Source organism: Anthonomus grandis, chromosome 12 (genome assembly GCF_022605725.1).
Source record: "Anthonomus grandis grandis chromosome 12, icAntGran1.3, whole genome shotgun sequence".
Lineage (NCBI taxonomy): Eukaryota > Metazoa > Arthropoda > Insecta > Coleoptera > Curculionidae > Anthonomus > Anthonomus grandis.
In genome coordinates, this window is record NC_065557.1 from 4,748,756 (window position 1) to 4,764,087 (window position 15,332).

A 15,332-nucleotide genomic window follows, 5' to 3' on the forward strand; every position below is an offset into this window, starting at 1 on the left:
TAAAATAACGAAGTTAGCGCCTACCTCCGGTATAAACGGAAGTGCGATTAAGCTAAAATTGTTTTAAATAAATGTTTTTTAGTAGACTCTAATTGAATAAAGTATTTTTAAATTAATGGCACTTCCGGTTATACCGGAAGTAGGCACTAACTTCCTTATTTTAAATAGAACACCCTATATATTATTACATATTTGAATTCCTCATAAAATTCCTTGAAATTTGAGGGGTCACATGCCATACTTAGCTCAATCCGTTTTCGAGATATGAACAGTTGAAAATCGTTTGTTCTCGAATTTTTCAAAGGCATGCAAGCAGAGTTATTTAAAATAAATGCAAACGACTTTCCTTGGAATTTTAGTGTTTGTGTACGAGAATAATTTTGAAAAATTAATTAAAAAATTAGATTTTTCAATCGTTCATATCTCAAAAACTATTTCACCGAAGTATGCGATGTGACCCATCATATTTCTTGGAATTTTGCGTAGAATTCAAAAATGTCATAATATATGGGGTATCCCATTGAAAAAAACGAAGTTAGCGCCTACTTCCGGTATAAACAGAAGTGCGATTAAGCTAAAATTGCTTTAAATAACAGTTTTTTAGTGGACTCAAATTAAATAAAATATTTTTAAATTAATGGCACTGCCGGTTATACCGGAAGTAGGCACTAACTTCCTTATTTTAAATAGAACACCCTATATATTATTACATATTTGAATTCTCCATAAAATTCCATGAAATTTGAGGGGTCACATGCCCTACTTAAGTCAACCCGTTTTTGAGATATAAACAATTGAAAATCCATTTATTTTTAAACATGACATTTTTCTATTGCATATATCTCAAAAACTGATTGACCGAAGTATACGATGTGACCCATCAAATTTCTTAAAATTTCACGTAGTCTTCAAAAATACCAGTATGAAGGGCAAAATCATTTAAAAAAAAAAATGACTAAGGGCACTATTTATAGCTCGATATATCTTAAATTAAATTAAATAATTCGTAACTCTCTTAAAGGATCGCCTACGAGTGGCAAATAAAAATAATCATCGTTAACATCCGTCGGATGGGGGGCACAGCCTGATTCAATTAGGCATGCGACTCTTAATATTAATGAAACGGCCCTTGATCTGTCAAGAGATTGTTTAAATCAATTATAATTTTATAAAATGAACCCACCCTAAACAAACACCATCAATAACAATAGGATAGATTAGAAAAACATTACGACGTTTACCTAAGACGGAGAAAGGTCTTAAGAAAAATAAGTAGCGGTTAAAAAGTGAAATCGAAATTACCTTAGGAGACTAATGAATGGGGAATTTCAGTTTTGTTATTCTAGGACCGAAAGGTACGTACCTGGTTGTGTTGGTTTTGTTCGGCCATCGCCTTCTCTTTGGCCTGTCGTTTGCACTTGTACCGGTGGTTTTGGAACCAGATTTTCACCTGTAACAAAGAACATCTCGATCGTTTATTTGGTCCTTCGAGCCGAATATTTAGCTTAAAATTTAATTTCTTATTAATAATGGGTTAAGACAAGTTTCAAGTCCTTTGAATCGGATTCCACCAAGTTTACCAACCTTAAAACAACAACAACAAAAAAAAAACCACTAAAATATTATCCCGAAATCCGCCCCTATTATAACCTTACGGTGAGGGATAAAGGCACCCCCCCGTAGACCCGACCATTAGCTACATGATTGCGTTACAATCGACCCCAAATAAGCGAACCAGCCAGTTTGTCAAATTAAATTACAGTTTTGGGGGACTGCGTTTATCGTTTGTCTATGGAATTACGATGGGATAAACCCGCACTTAATTGCACCCCTGTTTTATGATGTCCAGTGTGGAAAGTAACGCCCATAAAAATTTCGAAAAGAAGGGAATTTTTGGTTGTGCCATATTTATTTGCCAATTTCCTTAGTAAACGTTCACTGTTCTTGAGAATATTTTTAAAAAAAATGGAGAACGCTTAAAAGAGATTTTCCCCAAAAAAGGGCGTTTTTTTTCTAAACATTCCGCATTCCAAAATATTTTTTGTCTTCCTAAATTAGAGGCAATTTTGTCTGTCAAGGTTCAATATCTCATATTGCAACATCAAGAATTTTTATGCATCACTGGACACTTTGGGGTATAACTTTGGAACCACTGGGAATATTTTCATAATTCTTTCACACTACTGTTAAGTAGTTCCTAAGAATCATTTAGAGGGTAAAAACGTCATTTCTCATAAAAAATTTCGAGAGCAAGGGAATTTTTGGTTCGAGCATATTTTTTTGCTAATTTTCTTAGTAAATGTTCATCATTCTTAAGAAAATTTTAGGAAATAATTGGAAAAGGCTCAAAAGGGTTTTTACCCAAGAAAAAGTGTTTCTTTTCCAACAATTCCATACCAAAACGATTCTTGAGTCTCAAAAACTTCCTGAGCTAGAGGCGACTATGTCCATCAAGGTCCAAGAACTGTCAAAATTGACTTTTTTAAACTCATCTTTTAACATCAAGGTTTTTACGCATCAGTGGACACTTTGGGGTATAACTTTGGAACCACTGGGAATATTTTCATAATTTTTTCACACTACTGTTAAGTAATTCCTAAGGATCATTGAGAGGGTAAAAACGTCACTCCTCATAAAAAATTTCGAGAGCAAGGGAATTTTTGGTTGGGGCATATTTTTTTGCTAATTTTCTTAGTAAATGTTCACCATTCTTAAGAAAATTTTAGGAAATAATCGGACAAGGCTTAAAATGGTTTTTGCCTAAGAAAACACGTTTCTTTTCCAACAATTCCATACCAAAACGATTCTTGAGCCTCAAAAACTTCCTGAGCTAGAGGCAACTTTGTCCATCAATGTCCAAAAAGTGCCAAATTTGACTTTTTTAAACTTATCTTGTAACATCAAGGTTTTTACGCATCAGTGGACATTTTGGGGTATAACTTTGGAACCACTGGGAATATTTTCATAATTCTTTCACACTACTGTTAAGTAGTTCCTAAGGATCATTTAGAGGGTAAAAACGTCATTTCTCATAAAAAATTTCGAGAGCAAGGGAATTTTTGGTTGGAGCATATTTTTTTGCTAATTTTCTTAGTAAATGTTCATCATTCTTAAGAAAATTTTAGGAAATAATTGGAAAAGGCTCAAAAGGGTTTTTACCCAAGAAAAAGTGTTTCTTTTCCAACAATTCCATACCAAAACGATTCTTGAGTCTTAAAAACTTCCTGAGCTAGAGGCGACTATGTCCGTCAAGGTCCAAAAACTGTCAAATTTGAGTTTCCTGAATTCATATTGCAACATAAAGACCTTTATGCATCAGTGGACATTTTAGGGTATAACTTTGGAACCACTGGGAATATTTTCATAATTCTTTCACATTACTGTTAAGTAGTTCCTAAGGATCATTTAGGGGGTAAAAACATCGCTCCTCATAAAATATTTCAAGAGCAAGGGAATTTTTGGTTGAGGCATATTTTTTTGCTAATTTTCTTAGTAAATGTTCACTATTCTTAAGAAAATTTTAGGAAATAATTGGAAAAGGCTCAAAAGGGTTTTTACCCAAGAAAAAGTGTTTATTTTCCAACAATTCCATACCAAAACGATTCTTGAGTCTCAAAAACTTCCTGAGCTAGAGGCGACTATGTCCATCAAGGTCCAAGAACTGTCAAAATTGAGTTTCTTGAACTCATATTGCAACATCAAGACCTTTATGCATCAGTGGACATTTTGGGGTATAACTTTGGAACCACTAGTAATATTTTCATAATTTTTTCACGGTATATAATGCACTATCTGAGGATGGACTTAAGAAGGATGGATTAATTGGTCCAGGCGGCTGAAACTTGGTTCGTTCCACCCAATCTCAAATGAAATTTTCCCTTGATTGCACTGTCTAGAAGAAATAAATTATGATCTAATCACATGGACTTATAACCTGGAAAAGCATTCTTGAGATATAATGCATATTATTGAAATAATTGCCTTAATTTTGATAATATAAAGCACAAATACTTCAATAATATAAAATTTAAATTCCAAAACATCTACAGGCAAAGAAAACCATTGCGTCTTACATGCTTAAGGGATGCGTTGACTTTCTTGCTGCATTTTTTGTTTAGCTTGTTTCTTAGGTCAAAGTTTCCTGATATACTAAAAGAATCTGCATTCATATCTTAAACTAATAACTTCGGTTCTATGGTGAATTTTTGTTTCTGATTTTCACACTAGCAAGAAATTATTTATTTGTCATTTACGTCGTTTTGATTGTTCCTAATTTTTTGAATCTTACAGGCAAAAAAAGCCCTTGATTGAACGGTTCCCTGAAAGGGCGCTTATTCAGATCAATTTTGCTCGGTACCTTGGGGTACTAAAACCGTGTATGCGTTTTTTACGTAAATGTAGCTTCACGAGATAAACAGGCCTGAACAAAAAATTTCACTTTTCAAAAAAATACAGAAAAAATTATTTTCTTATATACAAGGAAGATCGCTGTGATCATATAAAAGAATCATCTTTTAGCTCTAGATTGCGGCATTACTCATGACGCTCGGTGATATATAGGGTGCCCTGCGTATAAAGGTATAAACCCCCTTTTGACCAACTTTTTTAGTTTTTAATCGGTTTGTTTATAACTAATTTATTGCCTATTTACTTTTTGGAAGAATGAAAAGAATTTTCCATGGCGGTCACTTGTCAAGTGAACATCGTCTTATAATAAGTTACTGACAAGAGAACTGGTTTTCAATGGCATTTCAACATTCAGCCAATTGGTCCAAATTAGGTAAACTAGAACCGTATAAGTGACCAGATAATTAATATACGAAACCGAAGAGGATGATGGTACTTGAAAATTTAAAAGTGCATGAGAAAACTATATAGAGGCGACGTTCGTTGAAAAGCTGACATATTGCACGGCTATAAATAGGTGCATATTATGGTCAACTTTCCTCGCTGGAGAGTAATTAGTGTTTCTATAAACACTCGCTGTGATGAGTTGCAGCGCTACTAATCAATGGTTCTTGAAGTTGTTTGTCCAAGCAAACCTCCTTTGGCCATCACGTTATATTATAAAATATAATAGAAATTTAACCTTTAACCGGGATCCGCTTAAACCCACACAACATACCGAGAAATAAATTGTTATTCAGAAAAATCACGAAGCGTGATCCTCCCTCGTGTCGACCCTTATATATATATACGGGAAAATAACAAGAAGAGTAAATTATTTCCCAATTACGCATCAGACCTTCCATCCACTTGTCGTTGGGGGTTATTCAATGGGGTCGATCATGCGTGTTTACACCCACCACATCATTACTTTCACTTTTTATGGTGTTTGACAAGCTCCCTAGGCGGATTTTATAAGCGGAATAAATAAAAAAAAGGATTTTTTGGATTCCTTCTGCATTTCACTCCTCAATCGCTTGCTAAAGTCATTTTTCTTATGTGGTAAAGCTCCCCATAGAGACGAGGATTGTCATTTTATAATGTCATTATACGAGGAAAATAATTTTATAGCAATCGTCTTACACAGTTCGTGGAAGTGAGGTCAAAAAGTGGGTTAATAAAAAGTGCATTTTTTAATTATCTAGCTCAATTATGACCTCAATTGCCTGGAAAAAATATTTTTTAACTATGTAGTGATGCCCTTATAGATCAGAAACATTATTTGCTAGCCCTGGTCAATGATGCGTGGGACTGAGATAGAAAATCAGTCTAAAACGTGAGAAAATAATAAAAAGTTCACTTTATTATTTTCGAGTTTCTAACGCTTTCCACTCATCATTCACATCCAAGCTCACCTGAAAAATAATTTTTTGTTTTGTAGTACTTTTCGGAAATACATAACCAATCGGTGGATAGGAAGGAGAGGACCCATCGAATGGCCTGCTAGGTCGCCTGACCTAACACCAATGGACTTTTTTTTGTGGGGATACCTCACGTCGAAGGTATTTGTTAATAGGCCAAATAATCTAGACGACTTGAAAGAGAGAATTCGCAGAGAAGTGCGCGCCATAACTCCGGAAATGATTGAAAATGTGCAACGAGACTTTATTGATCGCCTTGGATGGCAACCATTTTGAACATTTAACTTAATTTTTGTTCTTTTTTTAATGTGTTACATGAATCGTCTTTTTTTCGATAACTCTTGACTTTAGGTATAGGACATGATGCACGAATCATACGTAGAATTCCACGCGAAATTCAAAAATGAAATAAAAAAAAGGTGCTTTCATTTGAAAAAATGAAGTTGATGGTCGTAATTTATTTTTGAGCAACCCTGTATATACAAACGTCACGTACAAAAATGCGCAACGGATCCGAGCGTTTTTTTTTCAAACACACCCCTGAATTTTAAATGAATTTAGACATAACTTTTGGGATGCACTGTAGTACGACTGTAATGTTTGGTTTGTTTGACCTTGAAGTCCAAACGGTAAATTTGGGACCAATGGTTTTTAAATTAAGATTTATAGCAATTCCAGGCGATCCATATTCATGCAATTTTATTATTAGATTTTTTTACTTAAATACCCAAAATCAATTTTTAAGCGATTAAAAAATATATTTTCCAATATATAAAAAAGCAAAAGTGAAAAAAAATTGCGGACCAGTTAGTCACTTCCCTCGTCCGCGCCTTCACGCTAGCAATTTTCACATATACCCATCTCTCTCCCACTGATTAACCACAGTCACCTATAGACGATCGGCGCGTCCAAACTGGACCCAAATGGTTGTAAGAATTTCATAAAATAAATAATTGCTTAATTAATGTTTTTAATATGACGGAATATACGTTAATATGATTTAATAATCAATCATTGATGATCAAATTGGAATCAGTAGAGCCTTGGAATTGATTCAAAATTTGTCTTAGTAAATATAAAATTAAGTCATAATCAATGCGTGATGAATCGATGATTCGAAAATTCTTATAATGAGAGTAACACAATCAATGCAAGGAATCAATAAAAAAAGTCGTCGAGATTCAAAATAATCTCCACCGTCTTGGAATTTATTCAAACGTTATTTTAGTGAGAACTTAAGGTCTTAATCAATACTAGATAATCATTTAAGCCCTATTTGCCTGGAATTCATAAAATAATGATAAAAGTAACAATAAAATTCGATTGAGAAATGGTTGTATAATGTTTTACATTCCACAATTAAATTTCTTCAAATAAAATTCAAAAATTGCTGATTTTAAACAATTAAATCACGCCCTCTAAATAGCAATTTAAGAAAACCCAAATATTTTAACGAATAAATGTCAAAAATCCAAGGCGAATGTCACGGCCGCCATCTTGTTTATAAGCAGTAAATTGGCCGTTTAATGTTACTTGTCGCTATAGAAAGTTGTAAGGGCTGAAAACCGAATTTTCCTAGTCCACCCCTGAAAAATGCTTATATGTATAATATACGCTCACACACACACACACACATACAGACCCACAGATGACGCTTAAATGGAAAGCCTATTTACTTTTCATTATTGACCATATATACTTAAGTGTATTTGTTCATAATGTAACGTGGATTTCACCAGAACGAATACCCGATGAGCTGCTGGTGTTTATATAGATTTACGTGACTAACATTTGCGTATAATTTTTCTTTTCATTTTCTACTGGCGATTCTGCTACTGCAATACACGTAAGAAAACAACTTATACTTAAAACACACTTGACTAGTCCAGTACGGCATCCATAAGAAGTACACCGTGTATCCAAACAACGTTATTTCACAGTTTTAATCATTGCACTTAAGCAACAATAAAAAAATGTATAGAATATAAGGGAGAGCTATGCGTTTATTTTCTTTTCGATCGAGCAGACTTTCTAGTGGTTATTGTGTCTACGGAGTAACCAGCTGTTCGAGTGGGGTCATGCAGCCTCCCTAGAACCGATCAGAGAGGGCTGGTTAAGAACAAAAAACGCGTCGTCACACTATAGTCTCTCTATCATCCGATGACAGCTGGCAGTTCTGACATTTGACAGGTGCCAATAGCAGGCAATGAACACTGATTTATCAGCATAACTGTCAAATGTTCAGGGAATGCTAGACACATCAGAAGCAACTAAGATGCTTCGAACAAAAGCTCAATTCAGAAGCTTGCGGATGGTTTAAAAGAAATGGCGGCAAACATTGATAATTAACATAAGGTTTTGAAAAAGGATCTTGGATCGAAAAATATACAGACGTAATCCATTACTAGCAGCCTACAGGACTTGAATTAGACATGATTTTATTAATCAATGGCAATCCAAGGGAATGCCTTGACAAAAAATTAAATATCTCAGAATCTATTTGTTGCAGATCAATGAGATAAATGTCCAATTAATAAGAAAAAAAAACAATTACTTATTGGCAATTGGAGGATGAAAAAAATGCACCGACAAAACTAATTTCAGAATATTCAAAAAACAGTTTTTTTGCAAATTTTGCTATTGACTGAGAAAACACTACAATCAATTATTCCTGAATTAAAAATGATTTTATTAATCAATGGCAGTCACATATCTAAGAGAAGGCCTTAAGGCAGAATTAAATATCTCTGAATCTATTTGTTACAGATCAATGAAACAAGTGTTAAATTACTCAAAAAACAATTTTCTACTAAATTTGTTATTGAGTCAGAACGCTACAATTGATAGTTCCTGAATTAGAAATGATTTTATTAATCAATGGCAGTCGCACATCCAAGAGAAGGCCTTGAAAAAAAATAAAATATCTCAGAATCTGTTTGTTGCAGATCAATGAGACGAATGTCAAATTATTCAGAAAGAAAATTGTCTACAAAATTTATTATTGACTCATCAAGAGTTTCTGAGCCCTCATTGAAATTGTCCAGAAAAAAATGCCTTAAAAAATGAAATATTTTACAATATATTTGAGGTAAATCAATTAAACAGATATTAACATATTCAGTAATAAATAGTTTTTTAAATATGAATTTGATGCGTCAACTATTTGACAGTTCTTGTTCACATGCAGTTGGTACTCATCAAACTCAAACGGTCAAATATTAAGGTAATTCCCGCTATTTTGTAAATCCGTTACATTAAAGCCAAAATATTTTGATTAAAGATTAACGTCACACTTACGCGCTATTAAAACCGGATTAAATATAGAGCCCCCGTTTAAGCGGGATTTACCTTTGGCCGACGTCTGCAAATATGGGATTATGATAATTGGACGTCGACCCCTTTTATATACGGATCATATTTTCGTTGTTTACTTTATCGTAAGACATAAATTAATCTTCAATTATTAAACTTTTCAACTTACTTGTGTGGGAGTTAGATGGATGAGGGAGGCCAAGTGTTCTCGCTCTGGGGCGGACAAGTACTTTTGCTGCTTAAATCTCCGTTCCAGTTCGTATACCTGCAAAGAAAAATTGATTTGAGGTATGGGTTTAAATATTATAATGAAAATGTTAATACGTTAATTATTGCCCTGGTTTTTGTACTATTTTATTCGTATTCGGTACCGTAAACTTTGTCACCTTTTGAACACAGTTTTACTTGTAACTCCGGTATCCTTCGGAATTTGGGTGGCCAAAAATTATGAGTATACCGACGAAATCATCCTCTACAACTACAACTATGCTAATTTTTTTTTATAAAAAGCGATTTAGCTAAAAAAAAATATATTGATGGTGACAAAGTAACCCCGTGGGCCTTTGGGTACTTTGTCACAAAGTTTTATTAACGTTTAAGAGGGAGGTCTACCTGCGTAAAACGGGGTTAGCTCCTGTACCAAGACAAAAAAAGTTAGAAAGCTCAAATTTTGTGTAGGGATTGTTTATTGGATTATCTAGACGGGATGCTATTTAAAATTTTGAAAATCAAAAAAAACAATGTTGAAAATTTTTATTTTTTATTAAAACAATGTAAAATTGACCATCCCCTGTTCCTTAAATCTAATAAAACATAACACACGAAATATATATGTTGTAAACATTTTTGGTTTCTTTTAAAACCTAACCCAAAAAATAATAATAATTTTGGCTAAAAATTGGGTCTCCATAGGATATTTAGGCAGATCTGGCAACACCGTTCTTGTTTCTTAGGACGCGCAATATTTGCCGGCCAGCTTTCATTGGTCGAAACGGTTATGATAAACGGGTAGTGCTAAGTAGTCTTGATTTTAGTCTAAGTGATATTCGCAATTATTATTTTCCTTTATTTTATTAGTGCATTGTGTTTTGTACTTTCGTGATTGTGTACTTTCGTCGTTGTTTAAAAATTTTCGTTATGGGTCGTAGTAAACGAAACGTTGTGGATAAAAAACATTTAGGTTTAGCTACTTTTCGTAAAAGTAGAAAACGTATTTCAAAAAACGTCTGGTATAGTTTAGGTGAAGTGACTTGGTCAAGCTCCAAAATTGAGTATGTACAAAATACAATCAACATACTACATATACGCATTAAAATAAACTGCAAAATATATTACGATATTTAGTGATCGATTCCCGTATATATTTACGGTGGATTCGAGTCTTTCCAGCACAGCCTCCGGCGCGGCGGCCCGTTCAACAATCAATATTTGTCAGATAAAGATAGGCAAGTTCGGCGCGGATAACGTGAAACAGACGAAGATACGAGATTCTCTCGATGCTGCTGGGATTGAATTGTGAACGGCCGGAAATAGGAAACACAGTCGCGCGCTCAAAAATAGGAAATGCAATTATTTTATACGTTTCATTATTTTTATTTTACAGTTTTCTTCAACTAAACAAATATAAGCAAAATATTAACTTTTATTGTGTTCCATTATTTATAAACGTAATTTTTTATTAGATATTATATATTATACGACGTGTTACAAATTCCTAGCTCACTATTGGGATCTCGGTAAATATAAGAGTTACGAAGATGGTTAAATTTAGGACGAAGTTTCGCATTTTTGAGCCTAAAAATGTGCCATTTGAAAATTTGTTTAAAAAATATTTAAATTTATATTTCTTGTTGGGGCACTATTGGACCACCCCTTTTGTACGTGGAAATAATGTTGCGAAGAATCAACCATTTCTTAAGATGCCTGCCATAATATATAGGTCTGTATATGGTAATAATTAAAACAATTTTGAATTTTGTGAGTGTGTTAAAATTAGCATGGTGAAGACTTGGCTCACCCTAAAATCGGTTTCGCGTTTATATTATACTGTAGTTCTTGTTGTTATTCTATTTGTTATATACTGTTGATGTTTTCTTTTATTTACTTTCGTCTCAACTTTTGAACAATAAAAATGAAATTTTTGCGGCCTTTTAATACTAGTGATAATGAATCGAATAGTTGTGGTAAATAGGTATTTTTAGGCATTTCATAATCTGTTAGTTTATGATCGCTTTACCGATCAAATTTTAAGAGAGCATCAATTTTTTAACACTTGTCATTTTTGACCTGAATATATTTTAAACCTGAATTATAATTTTTAAACATAATGTACTTTAAAAAATATCATTAATATTTGCTTAACAAAAAAAATACAGTACTGTTTTTTTAAGATAAAAATTCAAGGTTAAATTAAATTTTTGACATTAAAATTAACGAGTCACTTATTTTGGGTATTATGTCACTTATATTAAATATCAATTTAGAAAATACTATCTCATACGCTCAAATATTGAAAAGAAGAAGAAAATAGACTTATTCACATATTTAAAATATATTTGAATTTAAATTTTTAACAAAACCTTTTGTTATATTTACTTTAATGTAAGTTCAATAAGTCTTAAATACAATAATTTAAATAGATATAATAGATACCGCGAATGAATCCAATTATAATTCATGCCAATGACGAATCCAGTTCTGAAAAGATGGATAGTGATGCTAAATAGATAAGCATTTTTGGACGTAAAAAAATGTGGGTGCAAAATTATGAATACATAGTTAACTTCACTTATATTTGATTTCGATAAGCCCAAAAATTTCATTTTCAATTTCATTTCAATGAAAATTCATTGTTCAGCGGAAATTTTTGGGCTTATCGAAACAAATATCAGCGGAGGCAATTATAACAATATTCTATTGCAGCACGGCCACGACATTATTTTATACCTATGTAACAACAAACCACCCAACTTTTTGACAATTTTTTTAATAATTAAAAAAAAACTGTGTATATTTCATTAAATCTAACCACGACTTTTGCGTGACTTGATAAATGTTTTTGTTGGTTGTAAAATAACTTTTAACTAAATTTTTACTATATATATTAAGGCAGAGAACAACACGTTATATGCACGCCAATGCCCTATAAAGAAACCGCCGCGTGCTAAACGTTTTTAGTTTTTATACTTGTCCAAGTAACTTCACCTAAACTATAAATATAATGTTTTTTTTGTAATTAATAAGTGTACAAGGTGTCCCAGTATATGGTCTAGAGATGCTCGTAATAAGAGCGAAATATGTAACCGATTTTATTTATTATACAATTTTAAAGTTATTTAAGACCGGTGACTTGGAGTTTTATACAGTTTCTGTGTTTTTGGTAGAGGGCGTTCGTCGCGTTAGTTTTTACTTTTTTAGAACATAATCGCACTTTTAGGTTTTCATAATATGTGAATGACTTAAATTTACTAGATTTTTAGCAATGCAATCCTAAATAAAATAAAATGAATACCTAAGATTATTTTTAAAAAAATATTACGACTTTTGTTAATTCTTATATCTGCCGTATTTTAAAAAGAAGATCCTCATTATTTTTAACATATTTACAGATTTTACAATTTTTACATTTAGTTCATTTAGATTATTAATTATAGGACTATCATAAACAATTGATTTTAAATATCCCCAAATACAGAAGTCCGTGGGGTTTAAGTCTGGACCACGCGCAGGCCAAAGCAAAGGTCCTCCACGGCCAATCCAACGTTCGGAATATTATTCGTCAAGATAATTGCGTACCTGTCGAGAAAAATGCGCGAACATATATCTTACATAAAATACATGTTCTGCTTAACATTTAATGGTTTATCTCTAAGTACGAGTCTCCGTTTAAATTATTAAAATTAAATGCCCATTTGTAATTTCAAAAATTAGTACTGAAATGGGAATTAGAGAAAAAAACTTACATTTGCTATCATTGAAAATGGTTCCTTACATCTAAAAAGGAACCACAACTATTACTATCAAATCCAGGGACAGTTGCAAGTTACAAAAAGAAAATTCTGTTTCTTTGTAGTATAAAGCTCTCTTGGATTAATTGTATAGAAGGTAAATCATTGTATTAATAAGTTCTCATTCAACCGATAATCCGTAATTTTAACAGTATTAAAATTTAACTTTCGTTGAGGACATTTCAAAAAAATGTTATAAGATCAATAATATTGCGATAAAGGTATAATTTTAACTCTTACTTTAACTACATACTACATAATGTATTTCTTTTTTAAATAATGTATTATGATTTTTAAAATATGAAACATCACCATTATTCATTATAGCTATGCCTTATAATTTTTAATAGTCGTGTTTCTTGAAGATTCCTCGTAATGAAGCATTTTGGAGAGTTAAAATGTTGCCCAAACTAAAATATTTTTATGAACATTACCTTTTACCGGAAGTTGATCCACTTTATCCAAAAGGAATACCACTTAGAGACAAAGCAGAAGAATCAAACATATTATTATAATACAATATAATCATTAGGTTTGTTCTAGCACAATATTTGGAATGGTTTGAAACTAGTTTAGTGTATATCCCAGTTGCGCGTGATTAGCCTGAAACCTCGTTGCAAACGGTTCCATTACGTAATGCTTCACACATTCACCCATAGGGAGTATTATTCGTGTATGGTTTCTGTAATGGTAGCGCATTACGTGCTGTTGATGAATACCGACGTGGTTTTCCAAATCGAAGAATTCCTAATCGAAAAGTTTTTCAGACAGTTTTTGCAAACGCTCAGGAAACAGGAATGTTTCCAAGCATAAGAATTAATTCTGAACGAGAGGCGGACTAAATGTAGAAAATGAAGAAAATGTTCTGGATATGGCTGAAGAGAACCCGAGTGTTAGTACGAGGCGGATTACAAAAGAACTTCGATTAGCATCACATGTAGACGTTTGGAAGACACTTAGGAAAAACGGTTTTAAGCCTATCCATATTCAACCGGTTCAACATCTTCAAGAAGGCGATTTTGGCTTAGGGGTTCAATTTTGTGAATGGATCCCACAAAATCGAGACCTACATAATTACATTTTATTTAGCGATGAAGCTTATTTTACCCGCAATGGAATTAATAACCGACACAATGAACATCGGTAGTCAGATGAAAATCCTCATGCCACGTTTGAACAAAACGGCCAACAATCTTACAAATAAACTTCAGAACCGATTATTTCTGAAACGGTCGAGAATCGGATTAGAACATATGAGTTCATTTATCTTATTTTGACCTTCTGAACATGTTCCCAAAATATTTCCTTTTCCTCCCGAAACACCCTGTATGTACATATGTAAGACTTTATAACATAAAAAGTAGTTAATAAACCTAACAAGAAGTAAGACCAGTTGACTTGCGTCCCTGGTAATCGAGATTCGATATATCAGGGAGAAGGGAACGGTGGAGTGGGTAATTATGGCAGCCAGTGTTGCTACTTTCAGCGAAAACTGCACCGGCCACGAAACTACTGTCGCGCTTTGAAACCGATTTTGTCACGTGGTGGACCGCACTCTTAAAACACCTTAAACGACGTTATACTGACAAAGAAACCCCAGATATGGGGCTAAAATATATTGGCGTGTGTATTATAGGTAGGTACCTATTTTTTTTTTTTAAATACCTTTATATTATTGGCAAAAACACCTAAGTGTGTCCAGGCGATTTATAATTGGAATGAAATTTAGACATGTCGGTTGTCCTTATAATAAGGTTACCACTGAATATACGCTTAACCACATATTTTTTGAATGTGAAAAATATATCCCAGCAATCCAGGTGTTGTTTCTGAATCTTATAAATGATTGCAAAGTACAATGTCTTTTTAATGTGACGTATTTACTTTCTGTTAATAATGTAAAAATGTTTACATGTTTATAATTGTTATAATTGTTATAATTGTTTAGCATGAATTATACTATCAACTCCAAGAACTTTCTTTCCTTTTTACCTCATCTATGTTATCCTACTCCCTTGTCTCATTTAAGTTAAAATATTTAAAATACATAGAAGTTAGTATTGATAACTAATTATTTGGTGATTGTAGATTGAAGCGACTAAAATTGTTTTATGCTGCAACTCTTTAAAAGGTGGGTGGATATAACATACAAGAGTGTTAATATAACATACAAGAACCAAACAAAATTAAAACCAAATTTTATCGT

The 15,332-nt window shown here is 32.8% G+C and overlaps 1 protein-coding gene across 1 annotated transcript in view; it reads right to left on the reverse strand.

Moving 5' to 3' along the window:
• LOC126743355 (homeobox protein Nkx-2.1-like) overlaps positions 1-15,332 on the reverse strand; it is a 41,891-nt gene that overhangs the window by 5,581 nt on the left and 20,978 nt on the right. Inside the window, exons 5-6 of the mRNA XM_050450394.1 lie at positions 9,289-9,384; positions 1,364-1,450 (exon numbers count right to left, since the gene is read on the reverse strand). Of these exons, the coding sequence (XP_050306351.1) occupies positions 1,364-1,450; positions 9,289-9,384 (183 nt within the window). The remainder of the gene's footprint in view (positions 1-1,363; positions 1,451-9,288; positions 9,385-15,332) is intronic.